The sequence below is a fragment of the Vidua macroura genome, chromosome 6, assembly GCF_024509145.1.
Source record: "Vidua macroura isolate BioBank_ID:100142 chromosome 6, ASM2450914v1, whole genome shotgun sequence".
Taxonomy (NCBI): domain Eukaryota; kingdom Metazoa; phylum Chordata; class Aves; order Passeriformes; family Viduidae; genus Vidua; species Vidua macroura.
In genome coordinates, this window is record NC_071576.1 from 17,793,785 (window position 1) to 17,817,362 (window position 23,578).

Below are 23,578 nucleotides of genomic sequence, written 5' to 3' on the forward strand. Positions count from 1 at the left end.
CCATTTCTGTTACACATCAGTTCCTTAATTAGCTGCTTTAGTATAGTCTTCCTGTGAATTTATTTATATAATATAAAATACTTTAGGATCAACACTTCTACATTCACTTAAGATAGCTATTACTAATAGAAGAAAATGAAAAACTAAGACAGTTCTCTTCTATTTAGAGATAAGCAAGCTGAGCACAGTAATCCACTAAGCTGTTTAAGTGACAAAATATTTATAAGAACGTTTTATGTTCTTTACTGTGAACTTCCCATTTTGTTCTTAAATTAGTACAACACATTTTCCTTAGAAGACAGAATCAAACAGGCCATGATTTTACTGTAAGGCTGTTACTAACACTTCGCCAGAAACATTATTTGAATAAGAAAAACCATTTTTACTAGCAGACAGGAAAAGAAAACTCACTAACGCTGATTTAATTATACCAGCTCTTGACTTCCATCTTCTTGACTTATTTGTGTCGTATCAAAAGCAGGCATTGCTTTCCACTGAGAGGCTCACCCAGTCTATACTGGATTATGCCAGGTGTGGTATGAAACAGGTGAATCACATGAATTCTGCTTTCTTCTTACCATGTGAGCCTTGGATCCTGATGCTGAGTACTCTGAAGAGTGAAAAATCAGCCCTCAGGCTCGCAGATTTTGTGTTGGTTTACAATATACACAGTAGTTATGGGCTCTAACTAACTCAAATTGTATGAATTTTTGGAATCTGTGGAAGCTATGTTACACTGAGTTACATCAGATGAGCCACTTCTGTGAGTACTCAAATTTAGTTCAGTAAGGAGATGTTGTGACTCAGGTTTAAGATACTTGCCTATAGAGAAAGGGAAGTTCTAACTGTTTCATACAACCTCAATATTTTATGTTTCTTCTGCATACTTTTCTGGTGTATCCTGCTGAAATTCACTGTATTTATTACAATAATACTTTCAGGAGACTTAGAGAATAAATATACTGACATCTCACAAAAAGTGTGACTTTTTTCTAACACTGTCACTCTTCTTCCTATTGTCACATAAAAGTTCTTAATAGTCACATGAAGTATATCTGGAGGTAAGAGAAAATATCCTTTTAAGTTTGATATCACCCCATCCTGGTTAATAAGTGTTGGGAATCATAAGGATCTTTTGATGTCAAACTGAACGGCTGTGCCACAGGCTGTTGCAAAACAAACAAAAAAGAAATCAACCACAATACCAGATATTTGTTATCTGGAATCTCTAAATCATATATAAAATGAAATATTAGCTGTAAGTGTAAAGCAGCTATAGATTTCTGTAGTTTATTGATTATCAAGTAAGCTGGAAGATCTGTCCTCCATGCAGTGCTTCAGAGTTTTATTGCTTGTGGGAAAACATGACTGTAGTAAATGCCTGAGTTCTGAAATTATTCAGCATCATAAAATGGTTTCTGTTGGGAAAGAGTCGTGGCCCACTTCAGAATCAAGGTATAATCATGTTGTATGTTTAAATTTTAGAGAATGGGGTTACAATGCCACTCTGATGGGATGTTGTAAATCTTTCTGCTTTAATTTCTAAGTGAAGCAGCACAGACACATTGTGAATAAGTTCAGAGCATGCGCCTAAAGTAGCTGTGTTTTAACTGTAATCTGATTTAGGTCTGATATGCAAAAAATTAATCTGGTTTCAAAGAAATTACAGGCCAGTGGCCTCTACCATGGTAAGATCACACAGGAATTTGGTTTAAAATGAATCCAGCATCTTCAAATCCTACATGTAGTACCATTATATCAGTGGATGCTGAAGAACATGGCTTCTTGCCACTGGTAACACTAGCAACAGAGAGCGGGGAAGTGTGATGTTGGAACACCTGAAGCATTTGGAGGTGACCCAGCTTTGATTTACATGACTTGGTAGCTTGACACAGTGGTCGGGCTATTAAGTCCAGCTGGATGTCAGGATTGTTAGCTCTGATGTACTGTAAAGGTCATGTGGGCTATACAGTGTAGCAGTCCCCAGGTGAGAGGTCCACAGTTGTGTGTGGCATGTAACTTTGACCTCAGACAACTCATATACTCTGGCTGACACGTGATTTATGCTAAACTTTGTGAGGCTTCCAGACTTTAAGGACATTTTCATGAGTGATGGTTTTGTGATCCAGGTAAATAGTATGGGCCAGTTTATGTTAGTGAGCCAAATAGCACTGTGGTTTGCAAAGCATTTTCTGTTTTTGTTAATACCAGATCAGGTAGTGATCAGTGTTCATTAGCAGTTCAATTTCTTAGCACTATTATACTGTTAGCATTATGATTTAAGGACGTAAATCATTGCCAGGGTCCTTCACCAAACACCACCATGTATAATTTATGTGCTAGCTGGTCAGAATTTTCATGTTCATTTTGCATAAGTGGTTTTCTGCATATTTCTGAACTTTCTGCACATGTAACTGGCCTGTCCAGTTCTAGAGGTAATGGGTGAAGTTCTAGAGGTAATGGGCAAAGCAAACCCTTTAGGTGTCCATTGAGTATGGATGGACAAAGAAGACCTGGAACTTTCCAGATGAGAAGAACCATATCTATGTGAAGAACATGATTTATGTAAAAGTCTTGAAAATGTTATTTAAGAATTTTTTTTAATGTAAATCAAGGTCATACCCTAAGAGATTTGATTTTGAATGAGGTTTTTTGCTTTGTGTTTCAGTGGCTGTTCCCTCACCAGTGCCAGCTTGTGAGCCTGAGCCCAAAACTAACGGGCACTACCCATCTCCACAATTCTCTGTTTCCTCCCGAGCCACTGTTGTTGCTGCCATGGAAGCCCCTTCTCAAGGCCGGCAGAAGGTCATGGATTGGAGAGCAGTGGTGGCCATCTTTATCGTGGTGGTAGTTTACCTGGTGGCGGGAGGACTTGTCTTCCGTGCTCTGGAGCAGCCCTTTGAAAGCAGGCAGAAGAACACAATCGCGTCAGAGAAGGCTGACTTTCTTCGGGAGCACGTTTGTGTCACCGAGCTAGAGCTGGAGACACTGATTCAGGTAGGCTGTGTGAAAAAGATGGTACTTCTTGGAAGTTAGGAGAAACAGCTCAGTGGTTTATTGACCAGCTGAGTTGGTGGGGAACGAAATTGTTCACAGAGGCCTTGGAATGGGCAGTGTGAAGAGCAGGCTCTTTCCCAGTCATTTTAAGGTCTGAGAAGCAGAAACTATGTTTCCAAAATATTGTAAATATAGAACCATAGAATGATAGAATAAGCTTGCGTTGGAAGGGACCCATCAGGATCATTAAGTCCATCTCCTGACCCCATGCAGGACATCCTGAGTCACACTATGTGCCTGAGAGCATTATCTAAATGCTTCTTGGACTCTGTCAGGCTTGGGGCTGTGACCACTTCTCTGGAGATGCTGTTCCAGTGCCCAGCCACCCTCTGGATGAAAAGCTTTCTCCTGATATCCAGCCTAGATCTCTCTCGACTCAGATTCAGGTAATTTCCTTGAGTCCTGTCACTGGACATAAGAATGAAGAGATTAGTACTTGTGTTTGCTAGAATAATAAAAGATGTGTGCAAAGAAAAGCAGAGCCTAGTATCTGGAAGAAGTTTTTGAGAGAGGTGACGGATGTGCAAGACTTATGCCCTCATCTCTACAAATTTTCAAGTGGTCTTAAGTTCTTAATTCTTTCTTCAAAATTAAACACAGCAACTAGGAGGGCATTATGTTAGTAAGAATTCATATTTTGGATAGGTACTGTGTTCTGAACCAGTTCTGAAGGTGAGAAAGGGAACATCCTGTAGAGATGTTTCATTTTGCTGCTGCTTACTTGGTTCATTAGTGTCATAAGCCAGCTTTTCTTTCCAGGCTGTTTCCATGTAAAAGAAAAAGAATTTTCATGGCTAGAAGAAAACTCTAGATAGAGCAGGCAAAAAAATAGAACTTTGAATTAACTATGGAGAAGACTTACAGGTTGCTGAAGACAAGAAAAGATTGTTTGAATTGTGAAGAAAAAAAGTGGTAAGTATCTGATTATTGAAGCTTCTACCTGTGCCTCTGGAGGTTATCTTGTCCCAGCTTCCCTTCTGCCCTATCTTTATTTTACCCAATTTCTCCTAAAAGGATAGGAAAAAAGGATTCAGATGTCTTGGGTCCTGTCCTTGTTGGTGCAGGCAGCCTGGTTTGTAACATCAATCCAGAGCTACTCCAGCTGTGTAGGATGAGCCTAAGATGCTTCACAAGTCTGCAGCTGTCCTGTAGCTATGCTGCTTCCAGAACTTAGCTGACATCTTTAGCAGGGACATAAACCTTTTGGACTTAGTTCCCTGTGCACATCCCTTGTTAAATACTGTAGGTCAACCCTCAGACACAGTGCATGCATGACTATCAAATCACTCTTAAGTGCAGGTAGATCACTCTTAGGCTGATTGATTCTTAAAGTCCTTTGTAGAAATATTTAAGGAATGGGCTTTAAAAGTTGTTACTTTTGATTAAACCAGAAAAAAAAAAATTGCTGGCCTTGATCCTTAGGAAATGCTGTTGTGGAAAAGTGAATAAATGTGAATTTATAATGAGGGTCCCTAATCACTGTATAAGGGGTGGTGAGAATAAGTAGAGAGGGAGTATATTAAAAAGTTATTAAAGAAATAGTTATTAAAAGCTGTTTGCTAATGAGAAGCATCCTAATAATCCTAATTGAGAAATATCAGAGCATGAAAGGCAATTGAAGCAACACTTTGTATGCTTGATAGGAATCTGCCTGGAAAAAGAATTGTAGAGGGAGATAATAATTATGGTGCTGGAATGATCTGTGAAGAGGAATTAATAGAGCTAGGCAAAAAAAAAAAAAAAAAAAAAAAAAAAAAAGAATTTTCCTTTCCTATCAAATTCCTATCCTTGAAAACACATAGGGTAGGTACATCTTTGACTGTCTGATCCCTTGAGAGGGATATTACACTGGTCCTTGAAAAAGATTTGTCTTCTTCATACTTGGGATCTTATTGGAGAAATTACAGAAACATGAACAAATGAACCAGATAAAAACCTTTCTCCATGGAGAAACCAGAAACAGTCTGTTTTGCTCCTCTCTCCTCATCAGCTGCACTGGCTTCCAGCTATCTTGTTGCTATGTAAGTGGAATTGATGAAGTGTACTTCAGACTGAGATGCAGTTTGGTTTCACTCTCTTTGGGAATACAGGATTCAATTGTCCCAGTATCACCACAAATGCTGGACTTCTGCTCTGGGATTTGCCTTTGGTCCCATGCAGACCATGTCACCAGACCATGTCTTTTTTCTTACAGGAGGACTGTACTGTGTTGATACCAAAGGGGCCGAGAGTAAAATACTCATCTACGCAATGATAGGGAACAAAACAGAAAGTTGTGATCAAAAAGACATGTTTTTAAAAACAAATAATATCAAGTACTTTTATTTACTTCTGTTTTGTCATTCTCTTCATCCCTACCTGCCTGTTTGCTTTAGCATACATCCGTTACTTGAACATCCAGAAAGACAATTTCAGCCCTTTGGGGTATTTCAGATTATTGCCTTCCCTGAAATGGGTGGCATTTCAAAAGAAAAAATTACCATAGGTTGGTAGTTATTCAGTAAAGAAGATTGCTCTTTCAATTAATAAACTATACTGAAAAAATACGGTGTAGTTGTATACTGTGTTTGTAGCTCCTCTGGAGAAGGAAAAAGAGATCAGGAAAGGAGCAAATGGGAAACAGTTTTGGGCACTTTCATGAACTGTTACTGTCAATGATACTTCAACTATAAAAATAGCTGAAACTACTAGTTTAAAACATCTTAAATATATGAGGCTTGTTAACATAGTGTTTAGCACCCTGGAAACTAGCTTTTTTATCCTACTTTGAGATGACCTGAGGATGAGGCTCTTCAGGTCTGCTGCAAAGCCTATCTGAAGTTTCAGATGGGAAACTTGCAAAATTTCATGGTCTGTGTGAACTGGGAGAGTCTTGCCAGTAATAGTTTTGTTTAAATTTTCTGTCAGTTTCCATCTAGCAGGATAGCTCTGTGTAGGTGGACTTGTGGTGGTAGTAGTAAGGCATCTTTTTCTCATGCATGAGCTGAAATTGGTTGTTTAAGTGCTGTTAGCTGCAGGCTGCTGGCTGCTTTTGTTTTGGTGCTCTCTTTTTGTCCTCCATCGCTGTATGCACAATACTATGTATTAAAAGACAGCATTGGAATAGTTGGATATTTATAAATGAATGATGTCAGTGAAGCTTTAAAGAAAAAATGAATTTTTTCTGGATGAGAAGGGAGCCTGAGAATCTCAAAGCTGTCTAAGGCAACAGGATACTCCTTCACTTCAGGGGTTAGTGCTTGGCCCTGAAAGACTTGCTAAACTGTGTAATCTCAAGTGTGATTTAAGTGTAATTAGCTTGCTGACATTTACACACTTAAGGGGAGGGCAGACAGCATTCCTTGGCAGAAGTAACCAGGGTAGCTGACAGTGTGTCATGGACTATTTAAACGGGCAACCTGTCTGTTATGCTGATTTATGCTGTTCTGCATAAACCAGCAAATGATCTCTGCTTTCACACCACCTGCAGTATGCCAGCAACTGGTACAGAAGCCCTTCCAAAGGGTTTGGTCTGAAACACATCCTTTCTCTGTATCCCTATTTCTTGAGGTATAGATATGTGCTGAGGAGCCCTGGCTTTCTGCCCACATGAAATGAAACCAGTCCAGCCTGGAGCTTGCTCATGCTATAGTTTCACTATCAGCTTAGCCTGGCAGGTAGTAGCTCTACTTTTAAAAAAGGCTGTCCCATACTGATCTCTTTAGATGTAGCTGTCTCTGTTCTTGCCCATATGCCTCTCCTCCCACTCCTTTCCCTTTTGTGAGACAATGTGATGAATAACTAAAAGCTGGGAAGCAGATTAGCTGAAATTTGCCCAGTCTAAAAAAGCAGTAGAGGAACATTGATGTCCATGAAGTCAGTTGGAAATATAAGCAAAAAAATGAGTGAGAAAAATGGAAGTGGAAGAAAGAATGAGGTAAATAAACCATTGGTGGAAAGAGATTAATGTGGAGGAAAGTGCATCATGAAGGCTAGGGAGAGAAGCGGTGTTAAATGGATGTGTTTAAAAGTCAGTGCTAAACCCATAAGAGAATGTGAGGTTTTAGAGAAGATCAAGAGAGAAGATCATAGACATGATCAGGTAAGACGAGGGGCAATGGTAAAATGGAATGGCTAACCTTGCTTTGCACATAGACTGTATAGGAAAAGGTGAAATAGAAAACCACCATGACAATTCATAGATCATAAATCACAGGGAAAAGAGAATGCAAGAAATTAAAGAAAGAAAGAATTAAAGAAATGCAGTAAGAAAAATCAAACCTGTGTTGATAGGTGAGAATTCCATGTTGAACAAAGCCAAAGAGGATGCAAGAGGTAGCACTTTGCTTCACTTGTTGATCCCAGCAATAAGATCACTGAAACTACCAAGGCTAAAGATTGGTGGCAATATTTAGGAGGAGGAGCAAATAACAGAAAGAGAAGGAGAAGGTCTGGCACTAGTGTCAGGAGCTGATGACAGCAACATGAAGCGAGGTTGGAGCAGAATGGGAGAAAAGCAAAGAGCTGGAAATGTTAGGAAGTAGAAAAAGAGAAGTTTGGTTCCTCTGCAGTGGTTTTATGGAAATCAGACTCAATTGGGAACATTTGAAAGGGAGAAAGGCAGTCATTTCTGCTGCTGTTCAAGAGTAAGGTCTGAATTTCTCTATGATGAAGAATAGCTTGTATGAGATCTTAAAGCAACTTGAAAATACATGACCAAGGGCATCTCAAAAGTCAGCTTAGAGCAATTCAGGTGAGTATACTGGATGCTGATGAGAGATTTATTTCTGTGCTTTGTAGGCTGATGTATTCAGCTCTGTCTTCCTTTGGAGTGTGAGGCTACAAGGAAAAGTGAATGTGTATGTCCCCATGATCCAATACTGTGCATTTTTAGAAATTCCTAACAAACATTCAGGAGGCTGACATGTCTGCCTGGCTTGATTCAGTATTATGTGGGACACAGGACAGTGACCAGGAAGAAGTATAGCTACCTCAGCTTCTATCCAGAATATACTTCATTCAAGCACTGTCTGGAAGTCTTTGTATCATGCTGTATTTGTGGACATGAGATCATGTGTAGTGTGGCAACTGGGAAGTTTGACCTGATCACAAAGTTTATTTATGATGTGTCCATAGATATCTTATTTGTTAATTTCAAACAGGATATATATATATATATATATATATATATATATGCCCTATTTTTTCTTTTGTTAGCATAAAATATAAATTACTTAAACAATTACTGATTGTCTTGGAATTTAAATCCTTGGCTGACTAGCTTCAGTTGATTTCACAAACATTATTTGTATTTACCACCCTTCTAGCTGCTTCTGTCATGAGCTGTTCCCAATGAGGAATTTTTTCTTTGGTAGTAGTCACTACAAGAGTGATAATTATGGGTGAATTTGTGGTGTTGGTTCTTTACTTCTCAATTGCTTTGTATCTTTTGTCATTTGTTTATGCATTGTTTCTTTCTTCCAACTTAATGGATATTCATTTCAGTCGTATATTCAATTTATGTGTACTATATTATGAGCATATATTAAAAAACTTAAACTGAAGCTGTTTCCATGAATTTCCCTTTGGAGCCTATACCAACTAGCATAGGATACAGCAAGGCATGCATAATGCTGATTCTTTGCATTTTTTTTTTTTTTTTTTTTTGCAGCATGCTGTTGATGCTGATAACGTAGGCGTCAGTCCTGTTGGAAACTCCTCTAACAACAGCAGTCATTGGGACCTTGGAGGTGCCTTTTTCTTTGCTGGAACAGTCATCACTACTATAGGTATGTTTACTGTTTATTTTTTAAAAAGACTCAGTCACACTGAGACATAGATAATGAAATAAATTTGAGGAAGGTAGGCAACAAAGAAATAAAGTAGCTGAAGTGTATTTCTCTGTTAGAAGAAGACGTGACTCCAGCATGTGTTAAGGGCACTGAGTCTTTGGGTAAGTGTCAGAAGCTGTCTACTTAATTAGACAGAATTATATCTACATAATTAGGGTAGAATAGCAATGCTGAGCTGAAAACAGGTAACACTCCTGCAGGCTTTATTACCCTGTTCTTGATGAAGATTGAAGCAATCTACAAGCAATTGCTTGAGAAGAAGCATTTTTTCTCATACCCTCCTCCTTTCCATAACTGGAAATGTATTCTTATAACTATTACACCCTTTTTAAAATTCTTAATTGCTTTCATGCTAACAGTTGGAAGGAATTACACAAAGGATACATTGTGTAAAAAAACCCCTTTTTTTTTTCTTTCTAGAATTCATGACCTTGATTATTACACATTTCTCTGTATTAAATGAAGAGTATACTGAACAGCTCAATCACTTTTCTTGAACCACTAATTTTAATAAGATAATTATTCAGGCCCTTATCATCTCTCTCCCCATGCCTTGTGTCCAATATATTTAGTATTTGATCTCTGAATGTTGGCCTTAGATATGCTAAGGGTTTTAATCTCTCCTCTATAAGATAGTTCCTCTATTGAAGAATATTCAACAAGCTTGGATTTCAGAAGATGGTCTGAAGGAAAAAGAAAATAAACAAACAGCATTGTTGATACAGTTAATCTGCAGAAAATTATACAGTAGTTTTATAATTTTAAGCTTGATTTCCATGCTATCATAATAATCAGATCAAGAGATCTAATTATTTGGAAATCACTGGCAAATTGTTGATTTTTATTTTCATTTTCTATGAGTATTATTCTGCTTTAAATATTGTGCAAAGTGCTTCTCCACATTACAGCTGTGCTGCATGCACTTGATAATCACATAACCCTTCCATAAAGTGTGAGAATCTGACTAAATTCTGTAGGCTTTTTATGCAGGTAATACAATAACAACAACAAAAAAAATCTTGTGGCAGTTAAAGACTTGCTGTGGTGATCATCTCTAACAGTAGAGTCTGTGCCATTGGCTCTGCCTTTTCTTTGCTGTCAGAGGGAGGGGGAAAGAGTGAAATGTATAGAGTGTGCAATCTGTGTTCCTCTATATTAAGCTACATTACCATGTATTTTTGATGGTAGCATAAAACCAGAGGGTGGCAAGAAAGAAAACATTTCTGATTCATACGTAAGAAAAGCCCCCACCCCCCCCTTAATATTTGTTTACTCAATAGACCCAAGTGACAAGCTTTTAAATTACTCATTAAATAAGTGCCACTATGTAGGCATAGTTCATGCAGGCATATTCATTGACATCTGCTATTTAAATAACTTTTTGAAAAGACTGTGTATTTTTGCCCATATTTGTTGTAAATTCTCCATGAATGAGATTTTTATAGGCTGCATAAAGTCTGTACAGTGTGTCAGGGCATGAAAATGGTTTTAGTTTATCCACCAGAGGCCTGTTAGGGTTCCTCTCATGCAGAAACTCAGGAGATTAGCTGGTCAACCTCAGTCCAGTGGCCCATGAAGCCTGGACTTTCTTGGAATTTTAGGAGACGTCTGGGATGATGGATGCAGCTGTGAAAAGGACAGTAGGTTATGGGACATGCATTATTGTGTGTCAGCATAGTTCTTTCATCGATGATCCCATGACAGAGAGATATATCCGGTGCCAGTGATGCCAACCCAACAGGAATAGGGCCTGACACTTTCGTAGATTTCCTCCTCTCTGGATGCTTTATTCATGCCTTAAGTTTTAGCTTTCATATTTTCCGAGTTCTGTACTGCATTAGTATGTAACTCTGAACTTCATATAAAGTGCTAGCAAGTTCTCACAGTTCAGTTAGACAAAACAATCCTTTTCCAGCCCAAGAACCAAGGATACCATTGCAACTTCAGGTCCAAAAGGTATAAACAATGGGAAATTGAAGAGAGCAGTCTGGGAGGATGGGACTTCATAACCTGAAGCAGTAACTGGACAATTAACCCCAATATCTAAATGGACCCAAACTTATAAAAGTGTGAAAACTCATGACTCATCATCCATCTTGGGTGTAGCCTCAGCTGGGCTCTTGTACTGCCCAAAGTGTGTCCTTTGAAGGCCTTTTAATAAATACCTACTTTATTCCTTTAACACTGTCTAGCCTCTGTTCGAGGTAGCCTCTCAAGGCATCATTATTGCATCAGTGATTTGTGATCATGTGGTAATTTTTAATATTTAAGTAATTCTGTATAGTTAAAATCTCTATGACATTTCAATTAAAATAGCTGATCTTAAATAAAAAGGTGTAAATATTACTGTCACAATTCTTGGGGTTTTTTCTCTTTAACATTTTAACAGAAATACCATGTCTACTGGAGTCATAATGCTTTACTGAAAAAAGAGTTCAAGGGTAAATTTGCATGGTGTGGGTACAGTTTGGAGGCTGCAGTGTAACTAGTCAGTATGATTAAGGGGTTGAGAAAAGTATGAGCTAACCACTGAAAATGAGCCTTGTCCACTGAAAATGAACCTTGTCAGATGAATCACACTCCTATCAGGAAACCATTGGCACAGACCAAGAGGAGCAAAGGCATGCAGGTGCCAGGCCAGCAGGGAGGGATTTTTGTGCCATGGCATCAGCTAGATCAATTAAGCAAACAGCAATTTTAGATAGACAGAATCTACAGAAAATATGAGTAACTGAGGCTTCAAGAAAAATGGAATAACAGAGGGTGGCTTACCCAAGAAATGACATCATGCCATTGAAAGTCTATAAATAGGAATTATAGGTGGAACAAAGGAATGCCTGCAGGAAGAGCAATTTTTAAAAACTGATTAGTTTGTTTTCTAAAAAGCTGTGTATAAGTTCTGAGAGACTGACAATTGTTTGTCTCCTCAGGGTATGGGAAGATTGCCCCAAGCACTGTTGGTGGCAAGGTTTTCTGCATCTTGTATGCCCTATTTGGGATTCCACTGTTTGGCTTCCTGCTGGCTGGGATTGGAGACCAACTTGGAACCATCTTTGGGAAGAGTATTGCAAGGGTGGAAAAAGTTTTCAGAGTAAGTTCACTGACAGTTTTTTGCTTGTGTTGTATAGCCTGCTTTTAATTTTGTTGCTATTACCTGTGGCATTTTTAACATGTTGGACACCATGAAACATTTACATGTTGAGATGATAGTTAATGTCTGTAAGGATCTCTGTAGTGAGTGGAGAGAAACAGACTTCTCTAGATGATGATGCAGGGGTTATAGGTTAGACTTTGAATTTCCTTATTGAGGGTATTTCTGGGGAATATGTCTCCTATGTTAGTTTCCTTACAAGGAATTGTAAAACAGTCTTCAAAACACCTCAAGTTGCTTTAGATATGTACATCTATTCACTGAAAATGGAGAGAAGGTAATGGTTCCCCGAAGGAATAGGGATGTGGAGTAGGTCCTGACTGTGTTACTGATACAGCCTGAAAGAAAAGCAGAAAAGCAGGAAAGCAGGGTTGCTCTTGTGAATGTGAACCTGGGAAAAGACATGGTTGAGTGATACGCCTTCAGTGCAGGGTGACAGATGTGTTGGTGTAGATCTGCAGCTCTACTACAAAAACTGCTGTAATGCCACTGGCTGAAAGCATGATCATTCTCTGCCCTGCCTACTAGGAAGACATCCTACCCTACATTTTTGTGTAGACCTCCTCATGTGTAATTTCCCTTTATGTTGCCAGTACCCTCTGTTTTTGAGTCTGAATTGCTGTAAGCAGTTCTTTCGCAAGCAGTGCCACAGACCTGGCAAATGCTGTTTTGCTAACTTGCTAATGGTTCACTTCAGGGATTCTCTCTTTGAGGCAGAAGTTCTAGAGGTGACCTGTGTGATACTTCCCTTGGAAGTGGCATAACTGAAGGTAAGTCTTTCCAGGGATGGAGTGGATGAGAAGCTGCCCAAGCCGGTTAGTTTAATAGACATCTATTTCTAAAACATTCCCACAGATTCAAAATTGGTTGTAACTGTTTTTGGAAGGAAGTAATTAAGTATTAGACTTGAATGAGCACTTTCCATTTTGATTAAATGACTTTTAGGTGTCCCAGACCAGACATAAATACTATATCAGAATAAATGTAGAAAAGTGACTAGTGATTATGTGTGAGTAAGCATGTACCTGCCTGTCTGGAGAGCACTTCAAAGGCTTATATTTTCATTTAATGAAAACAAACTTATTGAAAAGTGTCTCAGTTCAATTTGGTGAAAACATGACTAAGATCCCTAATTTATTTTTTGTCTACCTTTTTATTACACCTTCTTCACTTCAGTGGAATCTCTGAACATTCCAGACTGCTTCTGCTCAAGAAAAATTACAATCTTGAAGTCATGATATGGATTGAGAGTCAGAAAATTTTTGATTAATTGTCAGCTGAGTGTTGTATTTCTGAGTGACATGGGCAAGACCATTAAACTGCTGGTAGAATAGTTTATGATTAAAATAATCAGAGAATCACAGAGTAACCGGGGCTGGAAGGGATGTCTTGAGATCATCTAGTCCAGCCTTCCTGCTAAAGCATAATACATACCTGAAGTATTTTAAGATTCACAGATGAATGCTGATACTAATGTTTCATACAGAATATAGCCATTTGGCACATAATGTGAGTTCTTTTGGTATTCAAAGTATTCCTTCATTTTCTTGAGTCAATGTTGTTGCTTATTGCTTATAGCCATCCAAAGTATTTGTTTTCCTCCTTGGTATTTTGTGAGCTTCCAAAGGAATTTAGAGATTGTGGTCCTCTTGTTTAGCCAAGATGTGTGTTTATTCCTTTTATTTTGATTGTCAGAAATCCATTACATTCCATTACATCTATTATTTTGTGATTTGGTGAACAGGGTTATATATAATTTCCTTCGTTATTCTTACTAATGAGTTTCAGTTATTTGAAATATTTCTGATAGAGTTTAGAATTTACAAGCATCTTAGTAAATAGTCTTAATACCAGTGGTTTCACTTTAGGTGACTATTTAACATTTGGCATATGCAGAATATAATAATCATTGTAATTTTGCTAACTGTGTAATTTATTATCACATTATATTTACAATGTTAGGCTTCATAAATGTTTGTACCTAATCAGATGAAGCCTCGAGTAACAGTTCTTGATTTAATGCTGAGCACTGAGCAAATTTTAATTCAATGTGTAACTTTTGTTTCTTATTCTGTAACCATCTCTGTAATGAACTGAAATTCAGCATGTTTGTGGGTGTAAAACAACCTGTTACCACCTGTAAAGAGAGGACATAAAAATTAGGAGAGTAGTTACCAAGAAACTAAAAGGAACAAACATAGGCTAAAAAGACACTGAAAAACATAATAAAATGGGTGGTGTGCCTGACAAATCTTCTGGAGGTAGCTGAGAAGTCACTGGGTGCATCAGTGCTCTAGAGAGAGTACAAACTAGCTACCTGTATTATTTGTCCTCACAGGCAATTTGGGACAGTCCAGCATCTTGTGGAAAGAAAGGGAAGAAACTTAGCACATGTATAATGCATCAAATTTCCATGTTCATATGCCTCAGCACTCTGCTTCTGTATGTATCCAGTTGCCTCTGTTTATGCCCTTCACTCTTAGGAATGTTGCAGGGCTGGTGTCAGGGCAAGCCAGAGTTCTGGAAATCCTTGCAACTTTGTCATTGCCTGTACAGGTCAAAGGGACTTGAGGGCAACTTGATCTTGCACTGTGGCTAGGATCATTTTGGAAGCTAGGCAAGATGTGATATGCACACATCGGCATGTGGGAAGGAGAGGAAGAATTTTCTGTTGTCACTGCAGTCCTTTCACCCAAAGCATTTCCCTAACAGGTTTCTTGCTCCATCTGTGAGCATGGAGCCCATGCTACACTAGGGACAACTTGCCTCTGGCATTCCTCAGCATATCTGGAAAGATGAAAGGAGGATTCCTCCCAGAGGACTTGTGCTAGTGCACTTCTGCTGCCTCTGACATGACCTAAGCAGAGTCCCACCAACCCTACCTTAATTAACACCACAAATTAGACCCTAGGAATCCCACATTTAGCTACTGCAGTAATTAGCCCATGCATTCTGTGGGAATTTTAAGAACAATTTGAACTACATAAAGTGAGAAAGAGATCTGCTCTTATCACGTACACACTACCCAACAGTATTGACAGAATATTTCAGCAGAGGAGCTGGGCACATGCCACCACTCATCTTCTAATCCAAAATGTTACCATTATTTCAATGTGTAACTCGCCAGGAAAACAGCTACTCATTTATGAGTAGGTAGGGCTGGAGGTATTTCATTGCAAAACAATGCTTTGTAAAAAATAGAAATACTCATGTGCCATTTTAGGAAGCGGAGGCACTGGCAGGATAATGCTATCCCAAACACCATGCATTGAATAGTTTATGCCATCTGTCCTATTGGAATGATTATATTTGGTACAAGTAAATAAGCATCAACCAGGTCAGAGATGTAAACTAAAGCTTCCCCCACAAAAGCCCTGTCTTCTCAGCTCCTGGTTATTCCTGTATGTTCCATGTTCAATAGTCTAGGGCAGAACCTGGGTCCCAATCTGTTTTTACATGCATACAAGTATGATTCCCCAGAAAATGAATATGTACAAGGCCAGACACAACAGAAATGAAACATGCATTTTAAGGTGACATAATGCCATAAAAGTAGTATTTTTATCTTTCACAGGTTATTCATAAGTTCCCTCATGTATGTATGTTTCTATAATAAACAGTAGAACAAAGCCCCATTCTCTTGGCATGCTCTGTACAAATAGTGTCTGCAAGCATCTAAAGATAGAAGGCACTCCATAGGCAGAGTACACTGTTACAGAACACAGCAGCTGCCATTATCATGAGTTAAATATAGGCTAATTCAGACAGTCTTTTTTCAAACCTTGAACGAGTGTTTAGATTCTCACCAGAAGTAGATGGGTTTAGCATTACCTGGATGATCTTCCCTTATCTTGCAGTTTAGTACAGATGCAGGAATTCAGCCTGGGCACAATGAGTTTCTGAGAGCACTCCAGGATTTTCTGGCTTTTGAGGTGAGGCCACTGTGAGCAGTTCCTGAGATTGGTTGCTGCTTTCACTCTGGTTTCCAGCAGGACACAGAGGACAGGTCTGGCAGCACAGCTGGTAGACTGTGAATTGCAATACTGGGATGTCAGCAAGCAGCCAGAGACATGAGTGGTGGCAAGGCTGCACCACTGAAAATACACTGCTTTGTGCAGAAAGGCAATGCCTCTGTAGGCAACTTGTGCTTCACTGAGCCAGGGACCCGTTGGAACAGACACATCTGCTACTTGACTTTCAGGTTTTCAGCTCAGGGAACATGTTTTGCTCTAGTTTTCAGAGACATGCTATGAAAGTGATCTACAATTAATATTTTTCTGAAAGATAACAGTACACATCACCACACCTTGGAACTGTCCTAGGAAAAGTAGTTTTTAATTGGCAGATGGGGTGGGGCTGGCAAAGCAGTAAGGGTAGTCCCATTGAGCTGGTGGAAAGATTTCTTTTAGCACCTGTCAAAGCTCTACCTTTCCTAAACTTTATTGTTTAGGAAAGGTATTCTAAACTGTATTCTTTCTGAATACATCTGATCAACTCTAGCTACTCTTTCACTTAAAGATTCAAGTTCTCTTTAAAGATTTTTGGCTTCTTTGATCTCTTACTGCAAAAGTGACAGGAATTGTTTGTACAAATTCCTTCCCTGAAAGTGAATGGAAAACAGAATCTGGGAAAGAAACTTAATATAAGACAGTAACTGTGTATAGGAGGAGCACTTAAAAATGCAGTCTTTTTTCATAGTCTCCCCTCTGTTCATGGATTTGCTCTATTCAAGACAATCTCTTTTATTTTGTTTAATCACATTGCATTACTAGGCAGCATCAGTGTGTTATTACATCAGCTACTAAAAACCCACTGAGCATATTAATACTTTATATTTTCTTTTTTTTTTTAATATAGTGTTATTCACTGCAATTTTCTGTAAAGAAAAAGGTAAAATTAAAAAAAAATTATATTCACATAAGTTCCACAGAGTAACTGTCTGATGCAGTGATCTATCTGCCATCTGCTGGCATCCTGTCTCTGAACAGAGCTGTCAGGACAGGGTGTGAAATTCAACCTACTGTTGCACATTCACAGTATTATTCCAAAATTATACAAGGTTTATGACATGCAAGTTCAGGGTTCAGATCTCAGCCCAACAATTGGCTGAGTCATTTCCACCAAAAAAAAAAAAAAAAAAAAAAAAAAAAGAAGCAAAGAAATATAAAAAATCAGTGATTAGAAAGGTGATTTACAAACCCAGAACAAATGCATGTTAACAATCTCGGCTCATGATCTGTCCTTTTGCCTGTTATACCTTAAAGGTCCTTCTAAGAGTCACATTTCCCTGAGCAGGGTTAAAATAGGGGTGCTTGTAGGCTTGATGGTGAGGGTTGTGACTTCATTACAGGTGGTGACTCCTCATCAACCAGAGCCAAATTTGTCTCTGAATCCTGTTTTAGGTTAAACCACTGTCTTGAATCTGCTGGGTTTATTCTTTGGATCGTTTATCCCCTCCATTATACCTGAGCTGCAGAAAAGTACCTTTTTCTGCACAGACCTAAGATAGTAAGCTAGTACTAAAAATCAATTAGAAAATCTATGGATCCCAGATTTTGACATTTTAGGCCCTCTAATTGGGTATTTAATTTAGTTAGTGAAGCTTACAGCTATTCCACTTGAAGTAAAGCATCTTAAGTGTAGCAGACATTTTGCTAATTTTGTTCTTATCCTCTGGTCTTTGATGGTTAGTATGTTATACCAGGAATGGCAAGATCAGATCCATTCAGGTACAGGGAAGCTATGTGGAACAATCTTTATTAACCCATTTTTGCACTCTCTGGGTGGAGGAGTATAGGTGTAACTCAGATGTCAGTTGAAGGAGGGAAGGGAGAAGAAACACATTACAAATTTGGCCTCTAAAATTGCTGAAGTCAATGCCATCAACCTCTGTTGTTCTGCTCCAGTGTTTGAAAAAAGCATATGTATACATGTATTGCTCTTATTCAATTTGGTTTTTTTGCTTCTTTTTTTTTTTCCCCTTGGGCTGGATAGAGCTCAGCATAACAGAGCTTTAGGATTGTAATTTTTATTTTTGTAATAAGCAACATGCAGAAATTAGTGGGTCCATATCACAAATCCCTCTATGTGCTTTCTAGTGAGAGGAAGATTGGAAAAGGGTATATCAAGCCTAGAAAATGTCTGAGACAGTGTTTCTGTATTTTCATGACACAGTGTTCATATTATGACTGCAGCAAGATCCATGCACAGAGATTTACAAAAATGACATTAGAGAAAGCTGCTGCTCTGTGAGAAGCTTGTTTCATATTCCATCTGGGTCTAGACAAACACCCCACAGAAATGTGGTTTTATGGGGAAAAATGATGTTAAAAATAAAATAAATCCTTCTTTACTCTGACCTGTGTCTGATAAGAGTTCAGGATTGTGCCTCCCAAGCTTAGTAATAAATGTGACTGCTTACAGCTTTTAATATCTGTCTCTCCTCTGCTGCTGACTACAGTTAAAAAGCAGAGGATGGATTCTGCACCTTCTTGTGCAGCCATAGCATCATTCTTTATAAAACATGAGAACTAAAATAACACTGAGGCACTGAAGTTAGAGCGTAGAGGAAGCCCATATCTAGTAGAATGGTTCAACCCCTTTTTCATAACCCATGGAGTGTCTGAAATGTCATCTATATTTTAATATATATTATAATTCTGATGCTTGTTTTCAAGGAGTGTTGTCTTCTTCACTGATGTGGTGAGCAGGTCCTGGCTGGCAGCAAACACTCACATAGCCGTTTGCTTACTCACCTACAATGATGGAGAGAACATGGGAAGAACAATAGAATGTTCTCTAAATAACCTCATGGGTCAAAATAAAGACAGCAAAATCACTTACCATGTACTCTTACAGGCAAAACAAACTTGACTGGTGAACTTTAAAGTAATTTATTGACAATTAGCATAAAAAATTAATTACTGAGTTGAGTGTTTGGAAACAAAATCCCCACAAACACTCAAAATGTGTTTCTTCCCCATTTTTCAAGCTCAACTTCACTCCAGACACCTCTCCTCCATCCATGTTGTTACTGTGGGTCACCCTCAGTCCCCCTGGTGCAGCTGCAAATGGCACAGGGGTTGAGTCAGAACACAGTGGTTTCTCTGCTGTTCTTAACTCTTTTCTTCTGTTCCTTTGCTGGTCCTCTATGGGCTGCAGACCCTGCAGTACTTGTGTTTCCACAGAGAAGCTTCCACTCACCTGACATTGTTATTCCCTTGTTCTTTCCTCTATTCCCTTGTCTTCTGCCTGTCCAGCATTCCTGCCCTTTCTTGAACACACTTTCCCATGGTGCCACCATGTCATCTCAGTGGCTCAGCAGTGCCCTGAGGTGGGTTTGTTAGAGCTGACAGGATCCAGCTGTGTCAGAGAACAGAGAAGAACAAAATATTGTTATATTTTTCTTAGGTGTTATGTCCAAGTCAGTGATATTTAAAATACATTTAGTTTCAGTCTCATTTTGAACGTGAAGGAGCTCAGACAAGTTACAATGAAATCCACAGTGACTGTTACAGGCAGCAAAGAGGTTGATGTGACCAAATCATGATGACCAAACCAGTGCTGTGCCAGTCTTTCCATACAGCCTGTTGAGAAGGGCATCACACCTTACTGAGTGTGCCAGGCTCTGGACCAGGACTGGCTTGCATTTGGCTGAGCTGAAAGACAAGCAGTGTGAACTATGACTGCCTGCACCATCCACACTAGCTTTGCAAACATATTTTGGTAAGGACATATCAAATGTTCATGAGCTGATATATGTGATATTCTGGTTTATGGCTTTGGTACAAAGACTGTCATTCCTAGTGTTAAAATATTTTGGTCTAGAGAAAGTGATTTAGAAGACAAGCTGTTTAATTAATGCATGGGCAGAGACAATCTGTTCTGAGAATAGTTGGCAGCATGGGGAAGGGCACAAAGTTAAGAGTAAGTGAAGGGAACAAACGAAATACTAAAGAAGTGTGTTTTGTTTGAAATGTGTTTTCTCTGCTCCAAAATACAGAGCCTTTTGGAGACATGAGGAGAATTTTCCATACAGGTATATTACATTATCTCTACAAATATGCCATTGGTCATCTAACAAAAAAAGGTAGCCAGCTTGCCTGGAGCCTTGGGGAGATTTGTCAGGAATTCAGAAAAGAAGTTTGGAAGATGGAAAAAACATCTGAGCTCACTGTGAAGCAGCAAGTGTTCCAGTGCTATTTTTGGTTTAGTAGTACTGTATACTGGGGGAGCTTTCTATGAAATGAGAGGTGACACTACAGAATCTTGGAACAAGCTTATGTGAAATATGCTGCTCATGGAAATATACATGTTCCATATATTAGCATTTAGTCTAGTCTGATAAATGACTGTAGCTTCTTTTGATCCCCTACTTAATGACTCCTGCTCCTCTTTCATAGAAATATATATCAACTGTGTAGTCTCAGTTTGCAAACTTAAAATCATTGTTAGATGCTTTTAGTGCCAACCATCAGGTCAGAAAAAATGTACCTCAGTTGATTCACCTGAAGAAAGCAGAAAACATAAAATAATCCACTACAGTGGCTTTGAGCTATTGGGCCAGAGAGAGAAAAAAGAAAGTAAATACCTCAAGGATTATTTTAACTCCTGAAATTATTAGGTAAGACCAAAACTACTAAAACCCTTGTATATATAATACAAAATTAGGAAAAAGCGAAGCTGCAGTTATTGATAGAAAAGATGGATAAGAACTAAATTCCACTGATGAGGGTATTTTCATTGCTCTGTCTGTCCTTATTCCTCTTGGCACTAGAGCAGATGGACAGTAGGTTATTTGAATTCATGTAAGCAAGTTAACATCAGTAATGTTGCCAGTTTAGCACCTAGCCACCTCAAGAATAAAATCAGCACTGTCAGTGGAAAATGAGAATGACCCTGATGGGTGCCCAGAAAACTCTCAGTTCTTAGATTCTTAGATTACTTTTTTGATGTTTTCCAGATTAGTTCTAGGTGGATTTAATTGGTCTCATTAGCCAGCACTAATTTATTTATATTTGAAGAATGTCTTACAAAGTATCTGCTTCGTCACTGTGGAAAGAACTTGTTGGTAAACAAACTTAAAAAAAAGAGTGGAAAACGTCTCTTTTAAAGGCTTTTTAATTTTACTTAAACAGCTATAGAATTAGCTACGTTTTCTGGAGGAAGAGGTTTGCTATTATTTCTTTTTGACACCCGTAGAAAATTCTGTATTCATGCCACAAAATGGGTTCAGATGATTTCGTAGCCTGACAGAAGTTGCTCAGCTATTTGACAATGTTTGTCTCCACGCTGAAAATACTGTTTAAAAAAGAAATTTGTATGAATTTATTCAGACTTCTCAACCTTTAGTGTAATATAATGTGATCATTTATTTATTTATTTATTTATTTATTATAATAATGACTTGGTGACTTGGTGTAACACTGCAGTGGATTACATTTTTGTAGTATGTCATTATTACAATGTACATATTCCATTAATAAGTACAATTATGCCTTAGCATTTTTTTCATCCGTAGCAGTTAGACCCTACTCTGAATTTCCTCTGAGTGGATGCCTAACTGTAAAAAGACCCTCCTTTTCATGTCAGTACTGCATTTCATGTGTTATTGTTCATTAAGTAATTCTTTTTCTGAGTCCTGCTTTTGTGCTCTTTTCAGCAGCTCTAAAAATGCTGTGCCTGATTCACTATTGCTTTCTGCCTTCATTTGTACCCTCAGCTGCTCTGCTTTTGTGTGAGTGACAAAGCTGCACAATAACCATGAGTCAGGCCTTTTACAGATCCTTTCATTAACATTGTTACCATTTTTACTTAAAAAAAACCCAAAAACCTTTGGCTGAGTTTATCGCTCATGGACAAGGGGATGTCCTGAATATTTGTTACTGATTTGAAGGGCATTCTTTTCGACCCTGTCTCTCTCATGAGACAATTCTGACACATACTGAAATGCATTTTAATTTTTTCTGTGTGGGGACTGGAGGAAGAATTACTGTATATAACTTTGATGCAGCTCCAAATTGCTTTTTGTTCAAGGATGCCCAAGAGGCACTTGTCTCCTAACTTCCATAAGGCAAGATTTCTGACATTTCATTTTTATATACAAGGAAACTGAAGCATTTAGTAGAAGTAAAGAAGTTGCCTTGGTCAAACTAAAAATTAAACATCAATTCGGTTAAATTCTTATTCTCATTGAAAAAAGGCAGGGGTGCCAATGTAGGACACTATGTAACATCCATGTGATCTGTTCTTTTCCTTTCACTACTCATTGAAAAAGTCTGAAATCCTGCCATTGTGAATGTGTGTCCATACCTCTTAAAGAAGATAGATTGTCCTTTGTTATTTTAGCAAAATACTCAGAATGGCTCTTTGGAAAAAGAGGCAATAAGGAATGAATTCAGATTTTGTGTTGAATTCAGATATTTTTGTGTTGCTTTTCCCCTTGGTACTTGGCAGTTTCTTCCATGTCTTATATTTGGCATTATATTACTAATCTTATTGAACTATTTCTATTCATCCAGACACAGAAAATAAACACACACGCAAATAAAATATTAAGTGTAGGGATCATCTTAAACAGTTTTAGAACTAAAAGAATCTGCAAAATATGACATATTTATGCTACCTGGTTCTGAATGCATCCCAGATCAGAGACCCTTAACGAGGGCCTGGCACTGCATCTCTAAAAGAAATGCTTCTGTTTTAGGGGAAGCACAGTATTGCTCACAAGCTGGTTATATATTAACCAGTTCAGGCAATATCCCTTCTATATATTACAAAGATAACTTCTGAGATCTTATTTCCTGTCTAAGGCAATTCCTTAATCTGAAATGAGATCTCATTCTTGGGTTGAGATGCTTGATTTGGAAAACTAATTTGGAAATATGACTTACAGTGACCTCCACATTGCTCTTCCAGGATAAACAGAGAATTTACACGGCCACTGAAATTAATCCACAGTAAGGTTTCTAGTCATATACAGGTTTCTCATGAAACTTTATTGGGTGCTGAGTTTATTCACAGCAGGGAAAATCTGAAATAAATCTGCCAGAATCAATTGTGTTAATCCAGTCTTTCATCAATATTAATAGAAACAAAATCTAAGTATATATTAAATAAATTGAGAGTTTATATGATTTGGGAGTGTAAAATATTACAGTTACACTGACTATATTTGAATTCAGTTTACAGAAGCCAGTAACACATACTCTTTGTTGAAGAGCTTTCCATTGCGGATTTACATAGGTAATTTTATCCCAGGCTGTTTGGTATTTGACATAAATCCTTTCTTTCTGGAGTAAACCAATAATACAGCTTTCTATTTTAGAAAAGGAGATTTAACCTTCATATTTGTGAATGAAAGCTGGAAATCCTGAGTCTAGAAAACCCAAAGCATGAGTTATTTCTACATAAAATTGCATCTTTTCAGTGAGGGAAAAGGGGTTTATTTCCATTTTAATCTTGGTCCTGTTTGTTGAATGCTTGGTGCCGTTGAGGCAATGTGGGTGTACACGTACTTGTATGGAGGTGTGAATGTGCA

The 23,578-nt window shown here is 38.2% G+C and overlaps 1 protein-coding gene across 1 annotated transcript in view; it reads left to right on the forward strand.

Moving 5' to 3' along the window:
* The first annotated feature begins 1,633 nt into the window (after positions 1 to 1,633).
* The window catches only part of KCNK10 (potassium two pore domain channel subfamily K member 10), a 29,680-nt gene continuing 7,735 nt past the window's right edge, over positions 1,634 to 23,578 (forward strand). The window contains exons 1-4 of the mRNA XM_053979746.1: positions 1,634 to 1,688; positions 2,669 to 2,997; positions 8,708 to 8,825; positions 11,819 to 11,979. Coding sequence (XP_053835721.1) covers positions 1,634 to 1,688; positions 2,669 to 2,997; positions 8,708 to 8,825; positions 11,819 to 11,979 — 663 coding nt within the window. The remainder of the gene's footprint in view (positions 1,689 to 2,668; positions 2,998 to 8,707; positions 8,826 to 11,818; positions 11,980 to 23,578) is intronic.